The sequence below is a fragment of the Cottoperca gobio genome, chromosome 21, assembly GCF_900634415.1.
Source record: "Cottoperca gobio chromosome 21, fCotGob3.1, whole genome shotgun sequence".
Taxonomy (NCBI): domain Eukaryota; kingdom Metazoa; phylum Chordata; class Actinopteri; order Perciformes; family Bovichtidae; genus Cottoperca; species Cottoperca gobio.
Window position 1 is genome coordinate 4,589,578 of NC_041375.1, and position 23,483 is coordinate 4,613,060.

Here is a 23,483-nt window from a genome sequence, read left to right on the forward strand (position 1 = left end):
TTTAAACATAAAAATACTAATGAAGATTACGTTAAGACAAATTGAACATTTCTTGAAATAAAAAAAATCTAATGTAGCAGCTTGCAATTCCTGAAGTATAATTGTATCACTCGCTGTCTGCCCTCCCATTGGTCTATTTCCCCCAAGTTCTTTCCTCCAATTGGCCGAAAACCCTGCCAATCACTGCCGTTTGTATAGTATGTTGTTCCTGTTGTGAGGTTCAGTGTGACAGTCTGTGTGGTGTCTTACAACGGCGAGGAGGAGTTCACAGAATGACAATTAAAAGATGGAGATTAAACACCTGTAATATCTGAAACCCAGAGTCACCATTGAACCATGAAACCTCTGACTGTGGCCTTTTACGGTTTTGCTCTGGGGCTTTTGGCGGTTGGCCTGCGAGAGTTGCTGACTGGCTTCGAGGAGAACAGATGCAGTATGACCTATATGTTTGAATACCCAGAGTACCGCGTGAGTAGCCAGGCTAATTATTATTATTTCACTTAACACCTCGTGCAATACGTTACCCATTCAATAGCTAGTAGTGTTCCGTATTTATTACGTTATTTCTGGCAGAGGCTAAATAGACTAGCTTGCTACATGGTTCGTTTCATTTCAACACGGCGAACATAATTTGAGTTTTCATCTGAACAGACAACATAAATTATCTTTTAAGCTATTTCCTGAAACCTGCTAACGTTACCCGGTTGAGCAAGTAAAGTCAGGACATGTGTTTCCTCAATGCTTTCTATAAACACACACCTGTCTGGTTGGTTGGAAGTGGGAGTGTGTGTGTGTGTGTGTGTGGGTGTGGTGGTGAACATTGGATTCTCTGAGCAGATCAGGTTTGCAAGATTAGGGACACAGAGGCTACAAGTCAGGTGAAGACAGCTAAAGTTAATGTTAGTAATGCAATGTAGGTCTCCTTCCTCTGCTTTATGCTCAATGTGTTCATCTGTCCAGAAGTGGAGCACAGCTTGAGGCAATGCACTGTATAGGCATACACCTGTCCTAACTTACACACGAGTGTATGCTTTTTGTGTGTGTGTGTGTGTGAGGAAAAAGCACCATATATCTAACATAAATCTTTCTATTTGTTAATGTGATTAATGGACATGGTCTCTTGATTCAGGGCTAGCTCAATGTTAGCGCTTGTGTTAAAGACAGAGCAGAATATAAAGAAATAATAATAAGTAGTCAGGTAGCAGTAACAAGTAGTCTAAATCTGAGGTGGAAAACCAAAGGATTTGATAGCACTGACATCTCGGTGTGACAAATCGTCATCTGAAATCAGTTATTGTAATATTGTGATACAACTAAGTATGTAACTAATACCCCTTTTCATATTTTCTTGATTTAATCTTTTGGTTTAAAAACAAACACAAATATCAAATATGCCCCAGTGTACTTTCACGTACGGCGTCTTCAATAAACTTGTTTTGTTCAACCAACATATCAAAACCCCCAAATACGAAATTTTAAATGAAAGGAAAAAACAGATACGAGTAAGTATTCACATTTGAGAGGATGGAAACAGCTGTTGTTTTGCCAATTTTGCTTTAAAAAATAATTAAAATCAATTATCAAAATTGTTCTCCCTATGTACTATAATTGCGTACTATAACGAAGGTACACATTTACGGTCAACTTTACCAGAAATGTAAAATCTCATTACTGCTCGCATAAAACCAGAATTTGCTGCAGGTATTTAGAATAATGCAGGTGAAGCAAAGTGGGGAGGTGCTGTCTGCCATCTGTAGCGTAGATGTACACACTGTTATAGTCTGCTTTATAGTGAGACTGAAGTGTGACAAAAAGGTTAATGAACTTTCTGAGATTGATGTGAGTGTGGGACTTCACCCCCTAATCCGTGTGTGTGTGGGTGCATGTTGGGTTCACAGCGTGTGGCTCTGCCTCGTCGTGTGGCCAGACTGTACCCAGCTTACGGACTCTACCTATACGGAGAGGGTCTGTACGCCCAGGAGACCCGAGCGCTCAAACTCACCGGTGCCCCCGTGCTCTTCCTGCCTGGAAATGCAGGCAGCTACAAACAAGGTACGTGTACGATATGAATCGAGGGTTTAGCATCGGGAGAGAGGTTGTTTGAGGGCTCGAGCGCGGCTGGTTTTATTGTTGGTGCCGCTGTCTGAGTTACCACCAACAACTCAAACCACTCTGCATTTGCTTTCAAAACTGCGAAACGGATAAATTGATAACATCATTTTTGTCATTTGATTTTCATATGGACAAGAAGATTGATCTACAACATAGGTAGCAACTTAAACATCCCACAGAACTACAATCCTATTGCTATGGTAAAGGCAGAGTAAAACACCTGGTAATATTAATAAGTAGGCAGGTTTTATTACTTATTTATGTAGTTTAGTAGAAAGAAAACATTTTATGACTCTCCCTCTTCGCCTTCTTTGCCTCTTCTTTCCACCAGGCTCTTTTTTGCCAGGGTTGAGTTTCCACAAACACCGATAGTCATTATTCTCCAGCCATTACATTGTGCAATCAACATATAGTTCATAATGATAAGTTAAAGCACAAATGTTGTCTATTGCCACTTTAAAGTTATATTCACCCTTAACCATTGTAATTGTACTTGTTGAATGAAGGATGGAGGTGATATTACTATTAAACTATTACAAACACATTAATGAGACGCTGCTGCACTGGGTGACATGTGACTTCATCACCATGAACACACACACACACACACACTGTTGATTTAGACTCGATCCCACAATCACCGTCCTCTTGATGTAATTAACTACTGAAACACCAAATTTGTGTTAATCCACAGCTGAAAATAGTCCTCAAGAAATGCACTGCTGACTCCTGTTTATGGAACCATTGCTAAAAGCTACAGTGCTATGTCCTCAGGGGTGTAGATGCTACGGGGTGGGAACATGTTGGCTTTGCCCTTTTTTAAAAAGATTTGATGACTAAAAGAAAATGATATACTAATGCATTGTATAATATAATATTATACTTTTATATATTGGGAGTTCAAAATAATTTGGTCTTGGGGAATCAAACCCAGAACCTTCTGGTGACATAATCTTTTCTCTAACTAATAAATCGGCTCCCGACGATGGAAATCCTTCCTGAGATTATGCTGGCCCCCTGTTCTTGCTCTCAGTTGTGTGTGTAGGAGGAGAACACCCGCGCTTTTATTCCTGTGAAGAAAAACACATTTTGCTGTTACACTGGTGTTTGTGATGATGGTCTCTCTGTTCTTCCACATTTCTTGTCTTACATTGAGTCTTCAAGACGATGCATTTTTAACAACAGCTGTTGTTTAATAAGCTTCCTAAATTCACAAGTTAAAACAGCTTGATGGAGTATTAGGGTGTTGCTGCTGTGTCTTCCATACTGTAAAATGGTACACTGTCAATTTAATGAGCTTTTTTATCAGTAAAGAATTTCTCTTTAGGTCACGAATGGCTGCCCTGATGATCTGAAGAGGCTCAAAACGTGATGACTTTAATCAATAATTCAAAATATAAAATATAATTGAATAAATAATAATGGAGGTGTGCATAAATCATTCTTGCAAGCATGTCCATTGGCAGTGTACCATTAAAGGGACAGTTCACCATTAAAATCTAACATACATATTTTCCTCTCATATTTATTGATCTAGATTGTTTTGGTGTGAGTTGCTGAGTGTTGGAGATATCGGCCAGAGATGTCTGCCTTATAATATAAGATAATATAATGGAACTAGATGCATTTGGCTTGTCAACAAAACAATACTTTCATAAAGCTCAACTGTAATGTCTCTTTCCAGAAATCATGACCCGGTTAGATAATCCACAGACCGTGTTGTGAGCAGTTTAATGAAGGAACTATTTTCTTTCTACTGAACTACATCCACCAATGAGTGAGAACGAGCCTCACGTCCATGAGTAGGTGCACACTTCCTACTGCGTGGTGATAGGATAGCTGGGTGTAGTTCAGTAGAAAGAAAATGGTTTCTACATGAAACTGCTTAAAAGAATGTGGTGATTTGTGGTAAGAGACATTGCTGTTTCTTTTTTTATAAATGTTTTGGCCGCTTTGTTTCATCTAGTTCCATTATATTGGAGAGAAGGCAGACATCTCTACGGCTGATATCTCCAACACTCAGCAACTCACACCAAAACAATCTAGATCAATAAATAGCGCAACAGGTAAGAGGAATTTTTATTTTAGGGCGAACTGTCCCTTTTTTTAAAAAAGCTAAACATATGGTAGCTGTGGCTCAGGAGGTAGAGCTGTCGTCCACCGGTCAGGGTCAGTGCATCGTTCCCCGGCCTGCAGTCAACATGTCAGTGTCCTTGGGCAAGATACTGGTGTGTGTGTGTGTGTGTGTGTGTGTGTGTGTGTGTGTGTGTGTGTGTGTGTGTGTGTGTGTGTGTGTGTGTGTGTGTGTGTGTGTGTGTGTGTGTGTGTGTGTGTGTGTGTGTGGGGTGTGTGTGTGTGCGCTACTGACGAGCTGATGTGCTACTTGTATGGTAGCCTCTGACTCAGTGTGAATGCTGACATGTGTTTTAAAGTGCTTTGAGTGATCGCACTGAGTGATCCTCCTCCCCCCCCCGGAAAAGTGAAATCACTACATCATATTGCTTTCTGTAAAAACGAGCCTAATCACACCACTTGACAACATCAAATGTCTTCTTCTCTTCATGAAAGCTCGCTCCCTGGGCTCTGTGGCCTTGAGGAAGGCTGAGAACATGGAGGGGGGTCTCCACTTCAACGTGTTCACTGTGGACTTCAACGAGGAGCTGGTGGCCTCTCTACGGCGGCAGTCTGCTCAGGCAGACACACTTCCTGCACGAGAGCATTAAGGCTATCCTGAGGCTCTACAAGGTCAGGCCTCAAATATCATCTTCTCGTCAGACAGGGTTACTTACACTTGGTGACGGATATTACTGGTGGGGTAATGTTCAGTGTGAGGGATGCATATCACATTTCATCTGCGTCTACATTTAAACTTTCAGGAATATATTTAATCCCCCTAATTTGTACATATCGCAGTTGTAACAAAAAAGTTGACATGGCAACAGTATAATAAACTAAATTACCAACATAAGAGCAATGCAATCAAAATGCACAGTTAACACTTAACGTTCCAGTGGCCATTAAATATTCATTTGTCTGTCAACCTACAGGGGATAATTACTGGTGTTTTAACTGAACCATTTGCAATAGCAAACACAGCTACAGAGATGTTTCATATGGGCATGAATGCCAGTTGGCAGCTTTTGCCAGTGGTAACAGCAAGCAGCTCTTGGATATGAAGTTTGAAAAAAGATCAGACGACTAACTGAGCTCCAATGAAGTGAAATCATTTGCTCAATCTGAAGGTGCATCCGTGTAAAAAAAAAAACTACAAAATATCTTAATCAAGGATCAAAAGGAGCAGTCTTCAAAAATCATGAAAACTAATCCTAAAAACAAAGTGCAAGTTCAGAGACACGGAGATCACACAAGTTTAAACAAACGGGATAACAAATGTTTTGGGGGTTTTTTCTCTATCCCTACACGTGGCCCTATTGGATGCACATACTAAGCCTCTCATGTTCTCTAACACTGCTCTGGTAACTACGTAACTCAGAGTTTCAACAGTCAGTTTTCTCCTTTTCTCTGCTTGCCAGCACCTGAAGACTCCCCCTCAGAGTGTGGTGCTTGTCGGTCACTCCATGGGAGGAGTGGTGGCCCGGGCGCTGTTCACTTTGCCCCGCTTCAACACCAATCTGGTCAGCCTCATCATTACCCAGGCCTCCCCCCACCTGGCTCCAGTGCTGGCCCTGGACCCCTACCTGCTGGGTAAGCAGAACTCTCATGCTGCTTTTGAATGGGACATTTATTGACACTTTGCTCTGAGATGTGTCTACAAGTTGTCATTCCATAACAGGAAAGCTGCTGATTTGACTGATTTATCTAGAGAACAACTGTATTGTTCAGCTGGTATGATAACCTGTATATGTATAACATTTCAACTGACAATAAACTTTTCACCTGCCATAAAAAACAGCAATGTGGGCATGTAGTGCTAACTGCTACTGCATGTCATCTCCTCGGTCTCCCCCCCCCCTTCCCCGTCTATCTTCAGCTGCTCTATTAAAGGCAACAAACCTAAAAAAACTAACTAAAAATAGTAAGGCTGTCACAGCTTTCAGACGCTACACTAGGAAACTTAAATTCAACACTGAAATGCCGGCGTCTTATTCCTAAGTTTGACTTATTTGCAAATATAGAGAAAACATTTCAAGATCATCGCTATGATATAAAATATAAATTCAGATAACTTGTCTTTGTCACTGCTCTGTGTAGATTTCTACTCTGCCGTGAGACAGAAGTGGGTGAACCAGGCGAAGAAGCTCAGGAACGTCACAGTTCTGTCTGTTGGGGGTGGTTACCGTGACTACCAGGTCCGCTCCGGATTGACATCCCTTCCTTGTCCCCCAGGAGACCCCAACAAGTTGTCACTGGTGGTAAGTGATAATAATGAGATCAATGTGTTCGGTCGTGTGTCACACACACTACTGGACCCATCAGCCATAATATGTTTACTGCTCCGTATGCTCACGGACCTCGTGGATTCAGTGATTCACAATGTTTGATAAAAAACTATTTTATTGACAGTTTTATAGCGTCACTGACTCCTCACCCCTCTTAACCGGCCGGAGGGCCGCAAGTGATCAACAACTGCTTCAGTAGCAAAAGGCTAAATCAAGCCTCCCCTGGTCTGCTGCAGGAATAATCTACAGAAAAGTTTGTCTCATTTTGAACCGGAGCGTCTGCAGATTAATTCCATGCCCGATATGTTGTGATCCACAAGTTAAGCTCCATACGAGATGAATAAATCTGTGAGACTCAAGTCTTCTTTGTTTGTGAGGGGAGAGGGAGACACAGCCCTCTTCAACTGCAGGGACTCTCCCAAGCATCCTGAAATGTTTTTAAGAACTGAGGAACCTAGAAGAGAACAGAGAAGTTCCTGCTCCAGAGGTAGTGTGTTCTGCCTCTGTGGCACCATGGCAGACCATCGCTAAAGTTCCTCAAACTATTTGATGCAGAATTGCTATATTGTGTTTTGATCCTGTTTTGACATTTTGTTTTAATGTCATCTTGTTTTTGTCAAGGCAACTGCAGTTCCCAGGACTTGGGTGTCCACTGACCACCTGTCCATTGTTTGGTAAAAGACATGGCATTATGTTTTTGATAGACCATGCATCAGATTATCAGATTATTAATATGTGGTGTATATGCCTTTTGTGTTCCAGGTGCAAAGAGCTTGTTCTTGCTACAGTCAGGGCATTCTTCGACCTCCTCGATCCTGAAACCAGACAGGTCAGAACAACAAACGTTAATACACTTGTATAAAATAACAAAACTAATGTTTTTGTGAATAAATATTTGTGAATAAAGACGTTGTACCTCCAGATACTAATGGGACTTGTGCATCTCTGAGTATGCATTGCAAGCACAGGTCGTATGCTAACCAGTGTGTTGTTATTAGTTCACAGTAAACCCAGAGAAGAAAATGGCTGTACTAAACCATCACTTCATCACACACCCTGTCAGGATGTTGGAAGAAACTCAAGACAGCTCCATCTCCATCTTAGGTTAGAGAGAAACACTTAACCCTGGAATAAACAGAGACACTTCATAAGTCTCCTGTTTAGAGCTTATTCCTGTCATGTGCTTTTAGAGCCATTTCTCGACATGCGATTCATATTTGTATATTGTGTTTTTGAAATATTTGAAGTATTCATTTAAAGGAACAAAGTGAATGACTGAAGTTTTGATTGAGTGACACTATTATAGAGTGTGTGTCCTCTTTGTTCCCTTTTCCAGATTTCCCAGAAGCATGGAGTGAAGTTAACGCACTCCGTCTGACTTACAGCACACCCAAGGTACCAGACTTTGTATCAATATAATAAATTAGTCTCTCTCTCTCTCTCTCTCTCTCTCTCTCTCTCTCTCTCTCACTCTCACTCTCACTCTCATATATTTCTTTTTTCTTTCTTTTTGCTGAGAAAACAAAGCCTGATACTGACAGAATGAATATACCAGTTGTCTTCAGTGTTGCTCTCTGTCTTCAGGAAGGACAGGTCAAGTACTTTCTGTTTGCTCTGTCGAGTCGCAGGAAAGCCTACAGCCATTTCTACTGCCGGAGCAACAACCTGGTGAGTTCTCAGCACTGTTGTTCTAATGTTGTCTCCACCTTCTACTGGACTATGGGTAACACTCTCTTCTAGTCACTAGCATGCGTTTGCCCGCTTTTCATTAACAAGGCTGGCCAATCAGGACGTGCCTACCTGAATGCTTGCAGGCGCCGTCTGCCATCCTTTTTCTCTTTAGCGAACATCTTCTCAAAATAATGAATAAACATCTCCAAATACTCATTATATGGAGATGTTTACACATTATTTAGAAATGCTCACTCATTATATGGAGATACTTACTCATTATTTGGATATGGTTTGTCATTATAATTACTTGCAGGGTATCTTGTCATCACAAGGCTTTCAAGTTTTCATCTTCTTTTCTTTCTCAGAAGTAGGCTTCCATAGATTACTCTGGTTTATGCTTTACTAAATGTGTCTTTCTTCATGACATTAGTGGAAATGGCTATCTGTACATTTTAAAAGTTCAATTCTGATCCTGATTTGTCGTTGTTGTCCAACAGGAGATGACTAGCTGGGTGTACGGCTGTGTGCACAAGAACGGTTCTTCATGGTAACAATGTGATAATAGTATCTCTTTTCCTGCTACTTGTATCCTCAATCCACATTGTTTCACTGTCCTGATTGTTATCACAAAGAAAATGTGATGTCTTTTGTGCTCTTTGAATTTCCCAGTGTGCGTGCAGTGGATCTGTCCATGGAAACTGAGCTTCTGCCACCCTACAAGGTAATTCTCCTCTGAAGAGATGTTGTCCAGTCTGAGCTGTTGTTGGTTGCTCATAGCTGTCCTCCTTATCCTCCTCAGGTCCTGATTCTGAGTCTCAGTGACTTGTCTTCAGTGACCCATCTGGTTGTTTCGGCCTCCAACCTCAATGGCAAACAGGTAGATTGATACTCTCTGAAGAATAAATGCTTCACTGACTGTTCTGTCTCTGTCTATGTTGCTGGGCTGCCATAAGGGAAGAGACCGTAACAACAACATGCTAATGACCTGTTCTGATCTGATGATGGCGTTAGAGGGGAATATTAAAGCCTGAGACAGCCCAAAGTGGCCGGAAGAACAGACTTACTTTGAATTATGACGAATGTTAATCTATATAAATGTCATTTGTATTTTTCTGGTCCACAGTTTACAGTGGAGTGCGAGTGGCAGCGACAAGAATCCCAGACTCTGTCGGTCCCAGCGCCACATGTCCTGTCCTTCGGTGAGTAGTGTTTCTAGATGTCTATTCCATCCACCTGTTTTTTTTCGCTTTTCAATTTGCACATAAAGAACCTGAGTGGAAACACCGGACAAATCTTGAAATATCGTAATCCAAACTTTTTTACGTTCGGCTGAATGAAAACAGATTTAGCAAATAAATAACGACGTACATGAAGCATGTCTATTCAACGCACACTGAATCTTCTGCTCCACACAGATCTGATGTAACCTTCCTCACATTAATACATGAAACCAACACAAATATCATATTTCCACAGTTTTCTTTATTGTTCACCGTTTGAGGTTCGACTGGCGCTCTCTTAATTACATCATCTTGCTTCGCGCTCTTCTGATTTTCCAACTGCAGAATGGGGCCACCTACCTTCTATTTCAAAGAACCAACTCCTAATAACTTCATAACGATAGTGGATAGAAACTAGCATTGAGTTCCATTTACCTTTTTGCCCATTTTCTCAAAGTTCAGTTAAGATTTGTGATTCATTCCAATGGAAACCTGTCTCCTGGTGAACCTCGGGAACTTAGGAGAGCAACAGTTCCTTTTCAGTTTCTGTTGGTTTTCCAGGTTTGACTGTCAACGACGTTTCAGTGAACTCCTCTGGACTTCTTCACACCATCAAGCTGCAACACTTTCACCAGGTAGCTTTGAATATTTCATGATGTGCTTGCTGGACTCAGTATATCTGTTCTGTGTCACTACATTTTGAACGCCTCTGTGTCTTATAGGTCTATCAGGCTCTAAGAATTAATGTTGCAAGCCAGTGCAAAGTACCTAAAGGTAAGTTTGTTTTGTAATACATAGTCAGACACGCGTGCACATGTTAAAATGCAGTAATAATCATTGTATGTCTATCTGCAGATAGACTGCCCAACGTGTACAGAATAAATGTCCCGTGGTTTCGCGAGGACTCATTAACCACAGTCAGGTAAGTGTCTGTCTCCAAGCTGTTCTTTGTTGCTGGCAGATTTCCACGTCATATTCACTGTTTCTGTCTTGACTTGATGTCTGCCAGTGTGCCGTCAGTGACTGAGCTCTCAGGGATGCTCCACACAAGTCGTCCAGACAACACCTCAGGTGTCCTCCTTCAGCTCCACACTGCCCCCAACTGCCAATATAAGGTACTACTCCGGGTGCTGGGAAGAGCTTTAGCATTTGACTTCCTGATGACAATTCATCATAACAAACATGTTTTTTATCATCAATAAGAAGTTTATAGTATGATGTGAAATATATGTTTTTTACCCTCAGGTGTCAGTAAGGACTTCATTACCCAGGGTGTTGGGACAGGTACAACTTTCTTTTCTTTTTTTTTGTCTTTTTATGTAATTGAAAAGAGTACATGTATTGTTCCTCAGGAGAAAGCCCCCAGGTCTCATCTGCTCCCTCTTATTTGACAGATACTGAGGTTCTGTGGTCCCATGGTGCCGGTGTACACAGCTGTAACCCTCCTCCTGGCCTGTAGGGGGCAGCTGTCCTCCATCCTGAAGTCCAGGCGAGCTGCGGACATGAGCCAGGTGGTGGGCAAAGGCCTGCAGCCTCATGAAGTCAATCTGCCCGTTTATATTCTGCACCTCTTGCTGAGGTATGGCTCTGGAAGTCTAATGTTGAATTTAAGTGTGAACATTCATTCTCCACTTTGTAGAAAGTAGTTTGACATGAAATAATCTTAACTCAAGGTACACTCACTCGCCTTTATAGAGCTTCTCACATAATTTGAACGTTTTGGAATATTTTCTGAAAACCCCACATGATGTTTTTCCCTTGCTTCTCCTCCCTTTCCTGCCTTCCCTCAGCTGGAGCTGGTTTCAAGAGGCCTGGTCGATTCTCTACCTCCCCCCTATGGATGCCCTCCCCTCAGCCGTCCCTGACACAACATTCCATGAGGGTGTGGTTCCAGTTGAAGAATGGCCTCACCTTCTGTCCCCTCTACTCTACATCTTGGGGGCAGCTGTGGCATACTGGGGCAGCGCCCTGCTCCGTCTCATAATGCGACTAATCTCATTAATATTAGCGCCACTCCACAGGTATGGTTGGACATTTAAACCTCGAGCTATATGTCTCGTGTAATATTATTTAAGGGGAGACACTACAGGTAATAGTGTAAAGATTGAATATTTCAGTTATTAAAATTCAATAACTGGTGCTTTAGTGCTCTAGTTGGCCGATTTTTTCTTTTACAACAGTAACGTTATTATTTGTTCCTTTTTTAGAGGTATTTAAAACATCTTAAAGTTCATATATGTATGTGTGTGTGTATATAAAAGAAAAAACAGATTTTGAGAAGACGGCCTTCGAAGATATGTATTGTAATAATCCATATGATATGTGCCTGTAGTGTCTCACCTCAACTGTAATAACTTTAAAGCTCTTTTTCTATGCAGACCCTCTGTCTCTAGAGACTGTGGCACGGTGCGACTGCAGACCCAGCTCCTCGTCACTCTGTGTCTGACTGTTGTGGGTGGGCTGTCCTGTGGGGCGTTGTCCATCTTTGTTGCCTTTCTGCTCCACCTTTACAGGGTGAGTACATGGACATACAGACGAAGCCCTTCACAGTGTTTTTACAGAGTAGCATCAATAATTAAACCATCTTAAATACAGTATTGACTCTGTATGTCCCTTCTTTTACATACATCGGTCTTTGTTTGCATGTTCAGGTACTGAGGCTTCAGATGACAGAAAGATCTTTGAGTCACATGTTGAATCTGGTAAGAGTTCTGGCATCAGATGTTCAGTTGGATGCTATTGTGGTTGCTTGCTGAGTGAATGCAGAGCCAGGGTTCAGAATATATTACAATATTACAATTAGATTCTTGTCAAATGACACAAAGTTTTCCACCATCTCACCAGGCCCCCCGGAAGCACAAAGGAGCTGAGAACGGCACAGTCGATGCTGAATCCCTGAGCAAGTCTAAAGAATGTAATGGCGCCCCCCTGCTGTCTGAGTGTGCCCTGCAGGAGGTGAGGGATGACTTACAGCTCCACCTCTGTCTATCGGCGCTCTTCACACTACCTGTCATGCTCATCGCACCCTCACTCATCCACTGGATCCGCAACCTGAGGTACAATATTAACATGTATGTGAGAGCGCTTGTGAGAGACAAAGCCCCTGCTGTGGTGAGGGCTCTGAGCCAGACACCACGGCTGTGTGGCAGCATTACCGCCGCATATTTACGGGTGCTAATTAGTGCTATGTATCTGTTAAAACAAATGCTCATTTCTACATGTACAAACGCAGAACCGCCACAGCACTCTCAAATGAAGTACCTGATTTGTCGAGAACAATAACACAAATCAAGTTTATTGCAATTTTCATGTTAAACCACCTGACGTGCTTCCATTGATAAATTGGCACATTTTATGCATGTGGCCTCAATAATGCATCCTTAAACTTTTTATGAACACAGCTGTTGAATGTTTACCAGCTCCAGATGTGCTGCTGTGTGTCTAATCCTGACCTCTGATTCGTCTGTGGAACAGAGCTGACAACAGGACTTTCCTAGCAAGTGGAAAATCCCACTTATCAATTATTGCATTCATTTTAAGTTTACTTCACGGTCATTTGCTCAAAATAGCCGGATGGTATGGCTGAAATCCAAATCATTAAATTAGTGTAATTATTTTTCCAGTGTCCTTTTTATCACAATATGGCAAATGTGTGAAAATATACAAAGTAATCATTTCTGTTTGATACAATAGTGAGGAGGTAGTTCTTTGTGAATGGGGAAAATAATTGGTCATGTGATGTGATCCTCTGCAGGTACTCCACCCGGTTGGATCCTGACCCTTGTTGGCCGTGCTTTGTGCCTCTAATTATTGTGTACATGCTGCTTATTAACTGCAACACTTTAAAACTCAGCAACAGGTAAGAGCACATCGTCACCAACACACACATTACCCAATTGATCGTGTACATGTGACGTCACGCTTATTTCCCAACCCGGAAGTCAACCATGTTGGATGATATACACAACCAAGACGGCGGCCGTTCACGTGTGAGTTGCCGCAAATTTGGACTTTTTCCTCTGAATCTTGCCTTTGCAGAGGATCCAGAGAGTCAAAATACTTTGAAGAAGTCGGAGTTGTATTGTTGTTCGCTTTAGATGCCATTGTTAATTTGTATATCATCCAACATGGTGTCGCACGCATACGTCACACAGTTGTGTCACGTGATTGCTCACGAAGAATACATTTATCATCAGTGGTGGGCCGTGCATTTCACACCTTCAGTGATGTCCTACACAGTCCTACCTGAATTATTCCACCTCTCTCGTCTTGAAAATGTTGTTGTAATTATATCTGCGACCAAATCGATGTCGTCTCCTCCTTCAGCCATTGTGGGTTGAAAAAGAACAGCTTGTAGAAAACTACACAATAGAAAGATTTCACACCTACATGTGAAAGGTGATGTCACAGGAAGTGAGGGAGGGTCTAGACACAAAGGTTCATGGACATTTGAGTTCAGCAGCTCAATCTCCATACTGTGAGGATCCTAACTCGCATATTAGTTTAAAAAAACCCATAATTTTCTCTGAATATTATCCCACCCCCCCGGCTCTGTTATTAATTTTGACCTACAATGACCCTTTTATGCTGTCGTAGAATTCTGCTGCCGTAGCCAACTCTTTCTTCTTCTCCTTCAGTAAACTCCTGCCTCTGACATCCTGCCTCCCTCTACCCTTGTCCATCGCCATGGTGACCTTCTCTCCACTCCACCTCTACAGAGTCACCTACTTCCTGTTGGCGGCACTCGTCCCTCTGGCCTCGTGTTGTCTGCTCTGACGGTATCGGACTGCTTTCAGTCCACGTCTCTACCATAACAAGCCTTTCTCTAAATTACAGCCCGACTCGCTGAAGCTGCTCCTCAATGATTTGTTCCGGGAAGAGGTACTCTATCTCTCTGCCGTGGAGCAGAGCCATAGACATACATAGCTTGGGGAACCGTCTGCTCAATGTTAGCACTAAAAGCTCCATGGCAATTACACTATGTTTTAAAATGAGAGGATGTAATGGCCTTGAAACATTTGGTGCAAATATGGCTCCGAACGAAGGATTGACCTGAAACCAAGTTTGCCTTACTCTGTATATCTATAGCTCTGCCTTCAAGGAGCAAGGACTCCACAACCAGTGAAGCTACTGATACCAGAGATTCTCCACAGGGTGTTACTGTAAAAACCTGTTGTTCTTGTTTCTGTTGTTACTAGTGTCTACAGTGGCATTGTTCACTGTGGTCACTACACTGTAAACTCCTTCACTGCCGTCTGCTTAGCGATGACTTGTATGGTGTCTGAACCTATTGACTCCTTAAGAAAAACCCAAAGTAATCATTTTTACACTCTCAGAACAATGGCCGCAAAGAGAAGGTTTGCACTGGGAAAGGCTTTGGTGCAGGTTCTAATCTGTCTTGCATCTTTTCAAAAGAAGAAGCTAATGATCTGCCGTGAAACTTCAATTGTGGCTTCAGGTTTTGACCAATAAACCCAGATCAATCAGACGCAGGGTAGACATCGTCAGATCGGATGGATTATTAAAAGGAGCGTCGCTAACTGTCTCGGAGCTAGATCAAATGAGTGATTCATAACTGATGTTATCCGACCGCCTAATTCTTATACAAGAAATATAAACAATTTGATAGTTTTTCCCATTTTTGCTGAGCAAGAGTTTTGTGCGAAGGGAATTAAAGGTCCATATAGAGGACGTTGAGTTCAGTGGTTGAAGCAAATAAAAGCCCAGGCTTATAATTACAGCCAAACATTTTATAGGTGTGGCGTTCTGCGAGCTGTGGCACATGAATCTGTGTCTTGTGTGCTTGTTTTTTTCCTGCGTGACGCTTCACCTTCAGGTAACTCTTTCATACAGTGACTGTTATATGAGCAGGATTCAAAGGGAAAGCTACAGGAGGGTTCACCACGATCTACAATGCATGTGTCGGCGTTGTGCATGCGTAAAGGCCTCGTCTCTACTTTAACTAATCAACACTCCATGTTAACTCGTTCTCACAACACGGCTTCCATTTTACCGTTTCCATTGAACAGAAACATTCAGAACTGTATGATCAAGGACCTCGTGGTTGCGTTGATTCACAATTTTGGCAGTTTTATACCGTCATTCACGCCTCGCTCCTCTTCACCGGCCTTTGTCGTGGCTCAGCATCCATGCAAAGGTTTGTCTGTTTGAACCGGAGCATCTGCAGATGAATTCCATTATAATCCACTAAAGTTTAACAAGATATAAGATGAATGAATCCCCCTACTAGTTTTCTTCACCACCCTCTTGACTGTAAGGGAGCCAGGAGGGACAGTTGAGTGAGATTATTGGTTTGGGAGAGCAGGAGGAAACCTGGTAGTAATAGTTAATGCTGTTGACGTACCATGTGAGTGCATGTGCAGAACATGTACATATTTATAAGTCTTTACCCTTACACATTTTTGGGGGGTTTATAGTTTCCAGCATTAAATACAAAATGAAAATAAAACAAAAGCTTTGTTGATGTTGTAGTAGAGGACCTATGGCAGCAGTGCAGAGACCATGAGTGAGTTTACAGGTTACAATCAGGTTTAATAACTTAATAACCTCATGTTATCAGCTTTCTGGAGTGTCGCAGATTCGTGTTTTGCTCATGGAGACGCATCCAGGTTTACAAACTCTTGATAAACATGTAGACAGTTGGATTTGTTTTTACTTAAACAGAAAAATACTATGAGGTTTATCAATACAAGAACAATCTCAGTCTCAGTCGTAAAACAATGAACATGAAAAAGTTTCAAAGGGAGGTGAATACTTAAATGGCGCCGCAGTGCTCGACCCAGACACCTCCATGTCAGGTGCTAAACGGAGACATTAGCATCTTGGGATGGAACAAATCCTAAATATAGCTTGAGTGTTTGTGATGGACACATTGCCATGGTAACACTACAGACCAGTGCGTCTCTGAGGTCCCTAATGACTATCAATGTGTACGTTGACATTTGATACAATGCAGCAAAAGCTGTTTGTTGGTAAAGTTTAAAAAAAACTATTTACTTATTTTCTCCAAGCCTCGCATGTATGTTCAGTGAAGGATTATGGGATGTCTGTTGAGTATTGCAGCTGACACACAGTATAATGTTTAAAGTCTCGGGTTAAGGGGGAGGTGTCTTGTGTTTGATGGTTAACTATTGGAATGGCAGGTGAACACTTTTGTCTTACCTTATGTTTAAAATACCTTTCCGTGTAGAGCGCCTCACAAACTACTGGTCTGTGTCCTTTTGCAAGTCTTGAAGTTACAACAAAAATCTTTTTTGAATGTGTCTTTTTTTTTTTTTATATGCAAGAACACTACAGATTATAACATTGTAAGAGCAATTTAGAGTCTGGAGTTGTTCTATATATTTTATTACCGTCAACAAAAGCCAACGATGTGTTTTTTCATCTCAATACTCGACCTCAAGACCATTACTACCGAGTGACGTAAATCTAACTCAAACTGGAGGTGTTTTGGGGACTATTTTCCGCGGCAGGTTAATCTACATTTGGTATTCTTGTGAGTATTTTCAGCAGATTGAGTGTGTACAGTGTGTGTGTGTGTGTGTCCAACAGTGTGGCTCTATGGCTGTATCAGGCTGTTGTACACATGCAACACACGTTACTTGTTGGCAGGATCACTTCACTGTTTGGTCTTCTAATGGGATTTGTTGACGGAAAGAGAAATATAGAATATCACCAGACTCATTCTTTAATGTAAGGTGTTATAAGAAAAGGATGTAATATTTGATATCTTGAAGCTTTTGGATTTCTTTTACCACAATTGCTTCCCACCATCATTGTGATTGTTGTGATGAAACAGTTTCCTGTGTGGTGTGCTGTTATGGCGTGTAGGCCTTACATTTAGTTGCCAGTTAACTGTTGCAATCCCTCTGACAGCCGTTAGAGTTTCATAACTTTAGTTGTATGTGTTTCAGAAGAATCTTGAACTTTAAAAATGTATGAAACACAACTAATGACTAGTGATGCAGTATGTGGGTAACATGACCGGTGATCAAGATTATTCTGCTACAGCTGGACCGGTTTGATTTAACATGTGTTGTACTTGAAGCCTCTCTGTGTTGAACTATTGTGTCTTATTGCTTTGTCTTAAGGGGAGACACTACACGGTGAACAGGGTTTTAACTCACTTGACTCGACATTGCTGACATTAAGACGACTATGTTGTGTTTAAATATAGCAAACGACTCATTCTCTTATCAAATGTGTCCTAATGTATATACATTTCCATAACAGAAATCTGATCATTGACATATTGGAGTCGAAGGTTTTTACAGATGGAATTTTAAATATCTTTGTTTCACAAAAATACTGTCAGCCATTTAAATCTTCTTTTCTTTTCTTGTTTTTTACAAATGTGCCAAAACCTTGAGGATGTAGAGCGGACTGAAAGTGGAAGGTCCAGTGTATGTAAGAGCTGCTGAACTGGAGACTTCTGGCTCAGTCTGAGGAAGAAAGTCATTTTGAGAGAACTGCATTACAAGTTTTCTGAAATGTTATGTTTAAATGTGTAAATGAGGCGTTATGTAATGCTAACTTTGTGAATTTAGGAGAAATCTGCAGACACAAATAGACAAAGTGAGGAAGACCTGAAAGTGTATTTTGAATGTTTTCTTTCCACTAGTCTGAAAGAAAACATGTTATGGAAGCAAAACTCTCCAAATGAAGCCGTGATTGAAGGATGGTGTTTTTGCCTGTAGTGACTCTCCTTACATCCTCCTGCTGTTGCTCACACCCTCGTGTTAGTGGAGCAGCTGCTGTGCCTTTCTGCTTTGTTGTGTATGCAGCGTCTGTTTCACACCTGCCTGTCATTCAAAACCCTTCAGTCCTCAGCAGCAGTGTCTTGGCTCAATGATGAAGGCCTACAGTGAATGTACAGCGCTGCCTCTGTGTGAATGTGTTTACTCACAAAAACCTTTCTTTATCACGTTCATATGATTTTCTATTTGTGTGACTATAATGTACTAAAGATAAGTTCATTTGGGAGCGGTCACCTCAAGCAAGCATACAATCATACGGCAGCACGCTCTGCAAAGACACCGCTGCTGTTCCCGATGTGAATGTACCTGCACCGAATGTCTTTACGCGTCTTTTGATTTGATACAATAACTAGTGGCGTAAGTGATCAGCTTCTCTGTGCACTTGTCTGTTTGGTGCCGTTTCAGTGCTTTGAGATGCACGTCGTCGGTCTCGTCGTGAATTGGTGGCTTACACTACTTAGGAGAAGAAATGAGTGGAGAAGAGAGCCGTGTTTTTAAATGAATATAAATGTGATTTATATCGGTGTTCACTGTGATCGAGAGTTTTCTTTACAAACTGGAAAAATCATCACTTGGACATTTTTTTAAATATATTTCCACAGACTTTTTTTTTTTTGGAATATTATGCATTTAAAACGTTTCGTTATGTCTGTTTTCTAAAATGAAATATGTCATGTTTTAGAGTAGAACAGAAGAGCAGCCCCTTGAATAGGCCCAGAATTAGGTTGAAAACTTTGTTGGAATAAAATGATACCGGTAATTTTATATTTCATAAACACTCAATCTGAAATGCTGCCATTTTCAAACAGACCTGTTGCTCTGTTGTTGTGCAGCTGTGAAACATGTCATTATTTGTGTTTACATTTGGCTACAGTTTTAATTCAGACGAAGGGATCTTGCGTCTTCTTCTTCCTCCACTTAAAGATTATTGTCAGTTATTCTCTATTAAAATGCTTCTGGGTGTACAAGAAGATGAAGCTGATTTGTGGAAATAGAGTGAAGTGTAGGTTGGACAATAAGCTACACTTCACTCTTTCTGTCTTGATGGTATGATACCTCAGACCCCTTATTGGTATCTTGTTACTTTCTGATCAGTCTAATGTACATTATGCAGCAGGTAGAAGAACAACATCTAACTATCCTACAGCCAGATGTCAGACAGAGCTTCTCCCTTCTCTGTGTTCGCTTACTGTTCCTGTTCCCAAAGCTTTTTTTCCATCATTTGAATCCTGAAACTCTAAGAAAAGTCTTTCATCTGCTGCACTTGGATTGATCACTGTAAACATCCACTTGGCAAAGGCTGTGCAGCTAAAGCTGAAAACAAAGAATAGGCTCTCAGTTCAATTTACTGAAAACAAATTGCTCAGTCAAACCAAATGTATTTTTAGAATCGATCTGTTTAACGGATACAATTGCGCATTTACAAAGTTTATTCCAACGTTGAATCGGCATCTCCTGAACATGCTCTGACGCTCCCAGCACAAACATCTACGGTGACCTGTAGTACAATACCACAGTACGACATGACATGCTGTATAATGACTACCAACACTGAAAACTCCATGGCCATTGTGTTGAAAGGTCATCACAACCTGAGTGTTAGTAGTGCTCATTTTCATAGAGAGATGGCTGTGAAAATACTTTTTACTTACCAAGTAATGAAAAATGTCATTTTTTCCCACTGTTTGTCTGGATCATACTGTTACTACTGTTTAAGTGCTTTAGAGTCTGGAAACCTATCAGTTTCCTTTATTCTGCTTCTGCCTAGAGTGACTTTAAAACCTGTAACCTCCTGCCAGCTGGCTCTTGTTGTGCAGAACTAGTTAGTCCTCTGACCTTTGCTACTGTAACGGGTCAGGTGAAGTAAGTGAAAATGTACCGTATCTGAGGAAGAGTTTCTTTTTTCTATTTTCTGGTGAAACTTTGGTGTGGAAGGATTTTCTCCTCAGGTTTAAGCATTATTGTGTCAAAATGGATTGCTTTGATGTTTTTTATATTTCTCACATTTCTATCTGATGTCATTGTAAATGGGCAAACTGTGCAATTTTTGGCACTATTGTTGTTGCAATAAAACCAAGAAAAATGATTGTAATTTTTTATTATCAATATTATTTTAGAAATGTTATGGGCATGAACAGGAAATTATTCATATTCATCTCGTGTTCACCTCAGGTTGAAGCTAGGTTGAGCTGCACTGAGAATTACATGAGGTCATCAAACTACACTGTACCAATGAGAATAACTGGTGCTACAAGAGAGTGGACAGATGTCAATCATGAACAATTGACCAGGCCTTATAGTTTGCATTGGATATTTTTCCTTTTAAATTGTCATTTAAAAGGAAATTGTCATCAGTTTCCCATCCTAAAATATGCACATATTCAGACCGGCCATTTCTGAACTCTAGTAAAGCATGTGCAGTCAGCAGTCCTGGTGAACCTATTTGTTTTGTCTCTAAATAATAATAATAAAATATTTAATAAGAACTTTATTTTTAAAGCACATTTCTTGATACTATGCAAACCAACATGCTTAACAAAACAAGATCAGATGAAGACATAAACAATAAGAAGCAATAGTGAGAGAACAGTTTGATCACAACCCAACGAAACATCAAACTTACAATATTTCATTTTCTGCCACAGATGGCTGTCTGTCATTGCAGTCAGCTTCTGCCCATTTTTCATTGTCCAGGATACTCCTACCAGGGGCTAAATTACCCACAGAGGCCTCCTCCTCTTTAAAACACACGGGCCAGGTGAATAAGGCTGGTCAAAACACTGGATATAGAAGTTTCACGTTAAAAATCGGTGTTCCTTTGTGGAACCGGTGGGCTACGAGCTAGAGGGTAAAGGCTAACGTTAAGCTCACCAGGTTAAAATATAGAGTTGAAAATCACCAAAATCTTTAAAGTGTATGGTAAAGTGTGGTTTAACCTGGATAAAGGTACATTATTAAAAGGTACTATGTGTAAAATATGGCCATTTAAGATTAAAACCTTATTAACAGAGTGTGAAGAGGTAACAGTGTTGACGTTATGTCAAAGACGTCTCTGTGTTGTGTTGCAGAGATATCTGGGTCATTCCAGAATTGGTGGACATTTCATGTCCCACATATAAAAAGTCATATAATCCATGCCCAAAAAGCTAAACTATGCACTTGTGTTAAATATACTTGTCTTGAGACAAAATGTATATAAAGTTGTAGAAAAAGTTGTTTCAAAATATTATTTAAAATATCAAATAGCTCTCAAACCCCTAAAATAGCATTTTTCTCTTGTCCCAGCTTCTTGGTGACCAACTTGCATGTCAAATATAACATTTAATATAGGGTTTTTATTGACTTTTTTTGTTATTCTATTGATATGTCTCTTGTAATGGTAAAATCAAATTGTTAAATCATAACATTTTTTAAATAACCGTAATATTACACTGTGTGTCCCACAACATGCGCGCTACCCTGTTACCAAAACCTTTTTAGCTTGGCAGAGGAAGTGAAACAACTGTTAGTCACATGATACAGAGGAAATGACATCAGCAAGTCATGTGCTACTACCATGGGTAGTATATATATATATATATATATATATATATATATATATATATTTCCAATCTTTTCACTCTTGATGGAGTGTGGCACTCACACAAACGCAACCCTGTTGCTCACATTATGAGACTAAAACAAATTCATTTCAATTGTATCTTTCTTTAGTTAAATATCTAAGTATGTCCATTCCTTGACAGTAGCATTACATTGTGCAGCTAGCATTAATTCTAGGGGTAAACGCTCAAATTAGCATTGATTTGCAACAGGTTGACATACAGTAACAGGGTTGCATTTCCTTCAGTTTACTCTATTATGTCTAGTACAATTTCATGTGTATGTATAATTTAAATGTATTACTGTATTTTCCCACAGTATGAATTTCCTTTTTTTATTGCCACCGGGTAGCGTATGCATGTTAAGGTTGCAACTACTACTACATTTTCTTAACAATTATTAACTCAAAAAGAACAAATGTGTTTAAATCATGGTTAGATCAAGAGGTTAAAAGCCTTTTTAAATTGATTCTACAGAGTTCTTGCACCATTGAGCGCTGCTGAAAGCAAAGGCGCTATCGTGCCAGGCGTGATACTGATGAGCAGAGGAGAGAGGAGTACTTGGTAAATGAGAAAGAGAAGTGGAGGAAAGATGTAGAAACAGGAAAGAAGAAAATGCAAAAAGACAACAGTGAGAGAGAGCAGCGTGCCCGTCGTAAAAAAAATGAGAGGCACATAAGAGGAGTAATGCCAGGAAAAAGGTACTTGAGAGATTGAACACCCCCCAGTCAGCCCCGAACTGCAACCCCTCTCCTCAACGACTACGCTTCGATATCCTGTCCATGAAAATGACAAACAGGATTTGTGATAAAGCGCAGCCCTAGCGGAGGCCAACATCCACTGGGAACGAGTCCGACTTACTGCCGAGTATCCGGACACAACTCTCGCTTTGGGCGTACAGGGATTGGATGGCCCTCAGAAGTGACCCCCTCACCCCATACTCCCACAGCACCTCCCACAGTATCACCCGGGGGACCCGTTCATACGCCTTCTCCAGATCCACAAAACACATGTAGACGGGATGGGCGTACTCCAGGCCCCCTCCAGGATCCTTGCGAGAGTGAAGAGTTGGTCCGTTGTTCCACGACCAGGACGGAATCCGCATTGTTCCTCTTCAATCAGAGATTCGACTATCGGCCGAACCCTCCTTTCCAGCACCTTGGAGTAGACTTTACCAGGGAGGCTGAGAAGTGTGATACCCATGTAGTTGGCACACACTCTCTGGTCCCCCTTTTTAAATAGGGGAACCACCACCCCGGTCTGCCACCCCCTAGGCACTGTCCCAGACTTGCACGCAATTTTGACGAGGCGTGTCAACCAAGACAGCCCCTCAACACCCAAAGCCTTCAGCCTTTCTGGACGGATCTCATCAACCCCTGCGGCTTTGCCACTTTGGAGTTGTTTGACTACCTCAGTGACTTCCAATCAGGGAAATTGACGATGATCAAAGTGCTCCTTCCACCGCCTGATAACCTTCTCAGTCGAAGTCAGCAGGGTCCCACCCTTGCTGTACACAGCTTGGATGGTTCCCCGCTTCCCCCTCCTGAGGTTCCGGACGGTTTTCCAGAAGCACCTTGGTGCCGACCGAAAGTCCTTCTCCATAGCTTCTCCGAACTTCTCCCACACCCGCTGCTTTGCCTCTGCCACGGCTGCCGCCCTTCTAGTCCTTCGGTACCCTGCAACTGTTTCCAGAGTCCTCCC

The 23,483-nt window shown here is 41.3% G+C and overlaps 1 protein-coding gene across 1 annotated transcript; it reads left to right on the forward strand.

The window, feature by feature from the left end:
* Window positions 1-237: 237 nt before the first annotated feature.
* pgap1 (post-GPI attachment to proteins inositol deacylase 1) lies at window positions 238-19,262 on the forward strand. The gene is given in 27 exon segments (XM_029458736.1): window positions 238-468; window positions 1,899-2,052; window positions 4,681-4,781; window positions 4,783-4,857; window positions 5,646-5,817; window positions 6,325-6,485; window positions 7,134-7,186; window positions 7,275-7,341; window positions 7,511-7,616; window positions 7,849-7,907; window positions 8,097-8,180; window positions 8,684-8,733; window positions 8,856-8,907; window positions 8,986-9,063; window positions 9,310-9,385; window positions 9,968-10,041; window positions 10,129-10,180; window positions 10,262-10,328; window positions 10,416-10,521; window positions 10,652-10,690; window positions 10,801-10,985; window positions 11,197-11,427; window positions 11,785-11,920; window positions 12,058-12,108; window positions 12,251-12,462; window positions 13,161-13,265; window positions 14,044-19,262. Coding segments are annotated over 27 exon segments (2,817 nt in total). The 5' UTR covers window positions 238-336; the 3' UTR covers window positions 14,183-19,262.
* The last annotated feature ends 4,221 nt before the right edge of the window (window positions 19,263-23,483 follow it).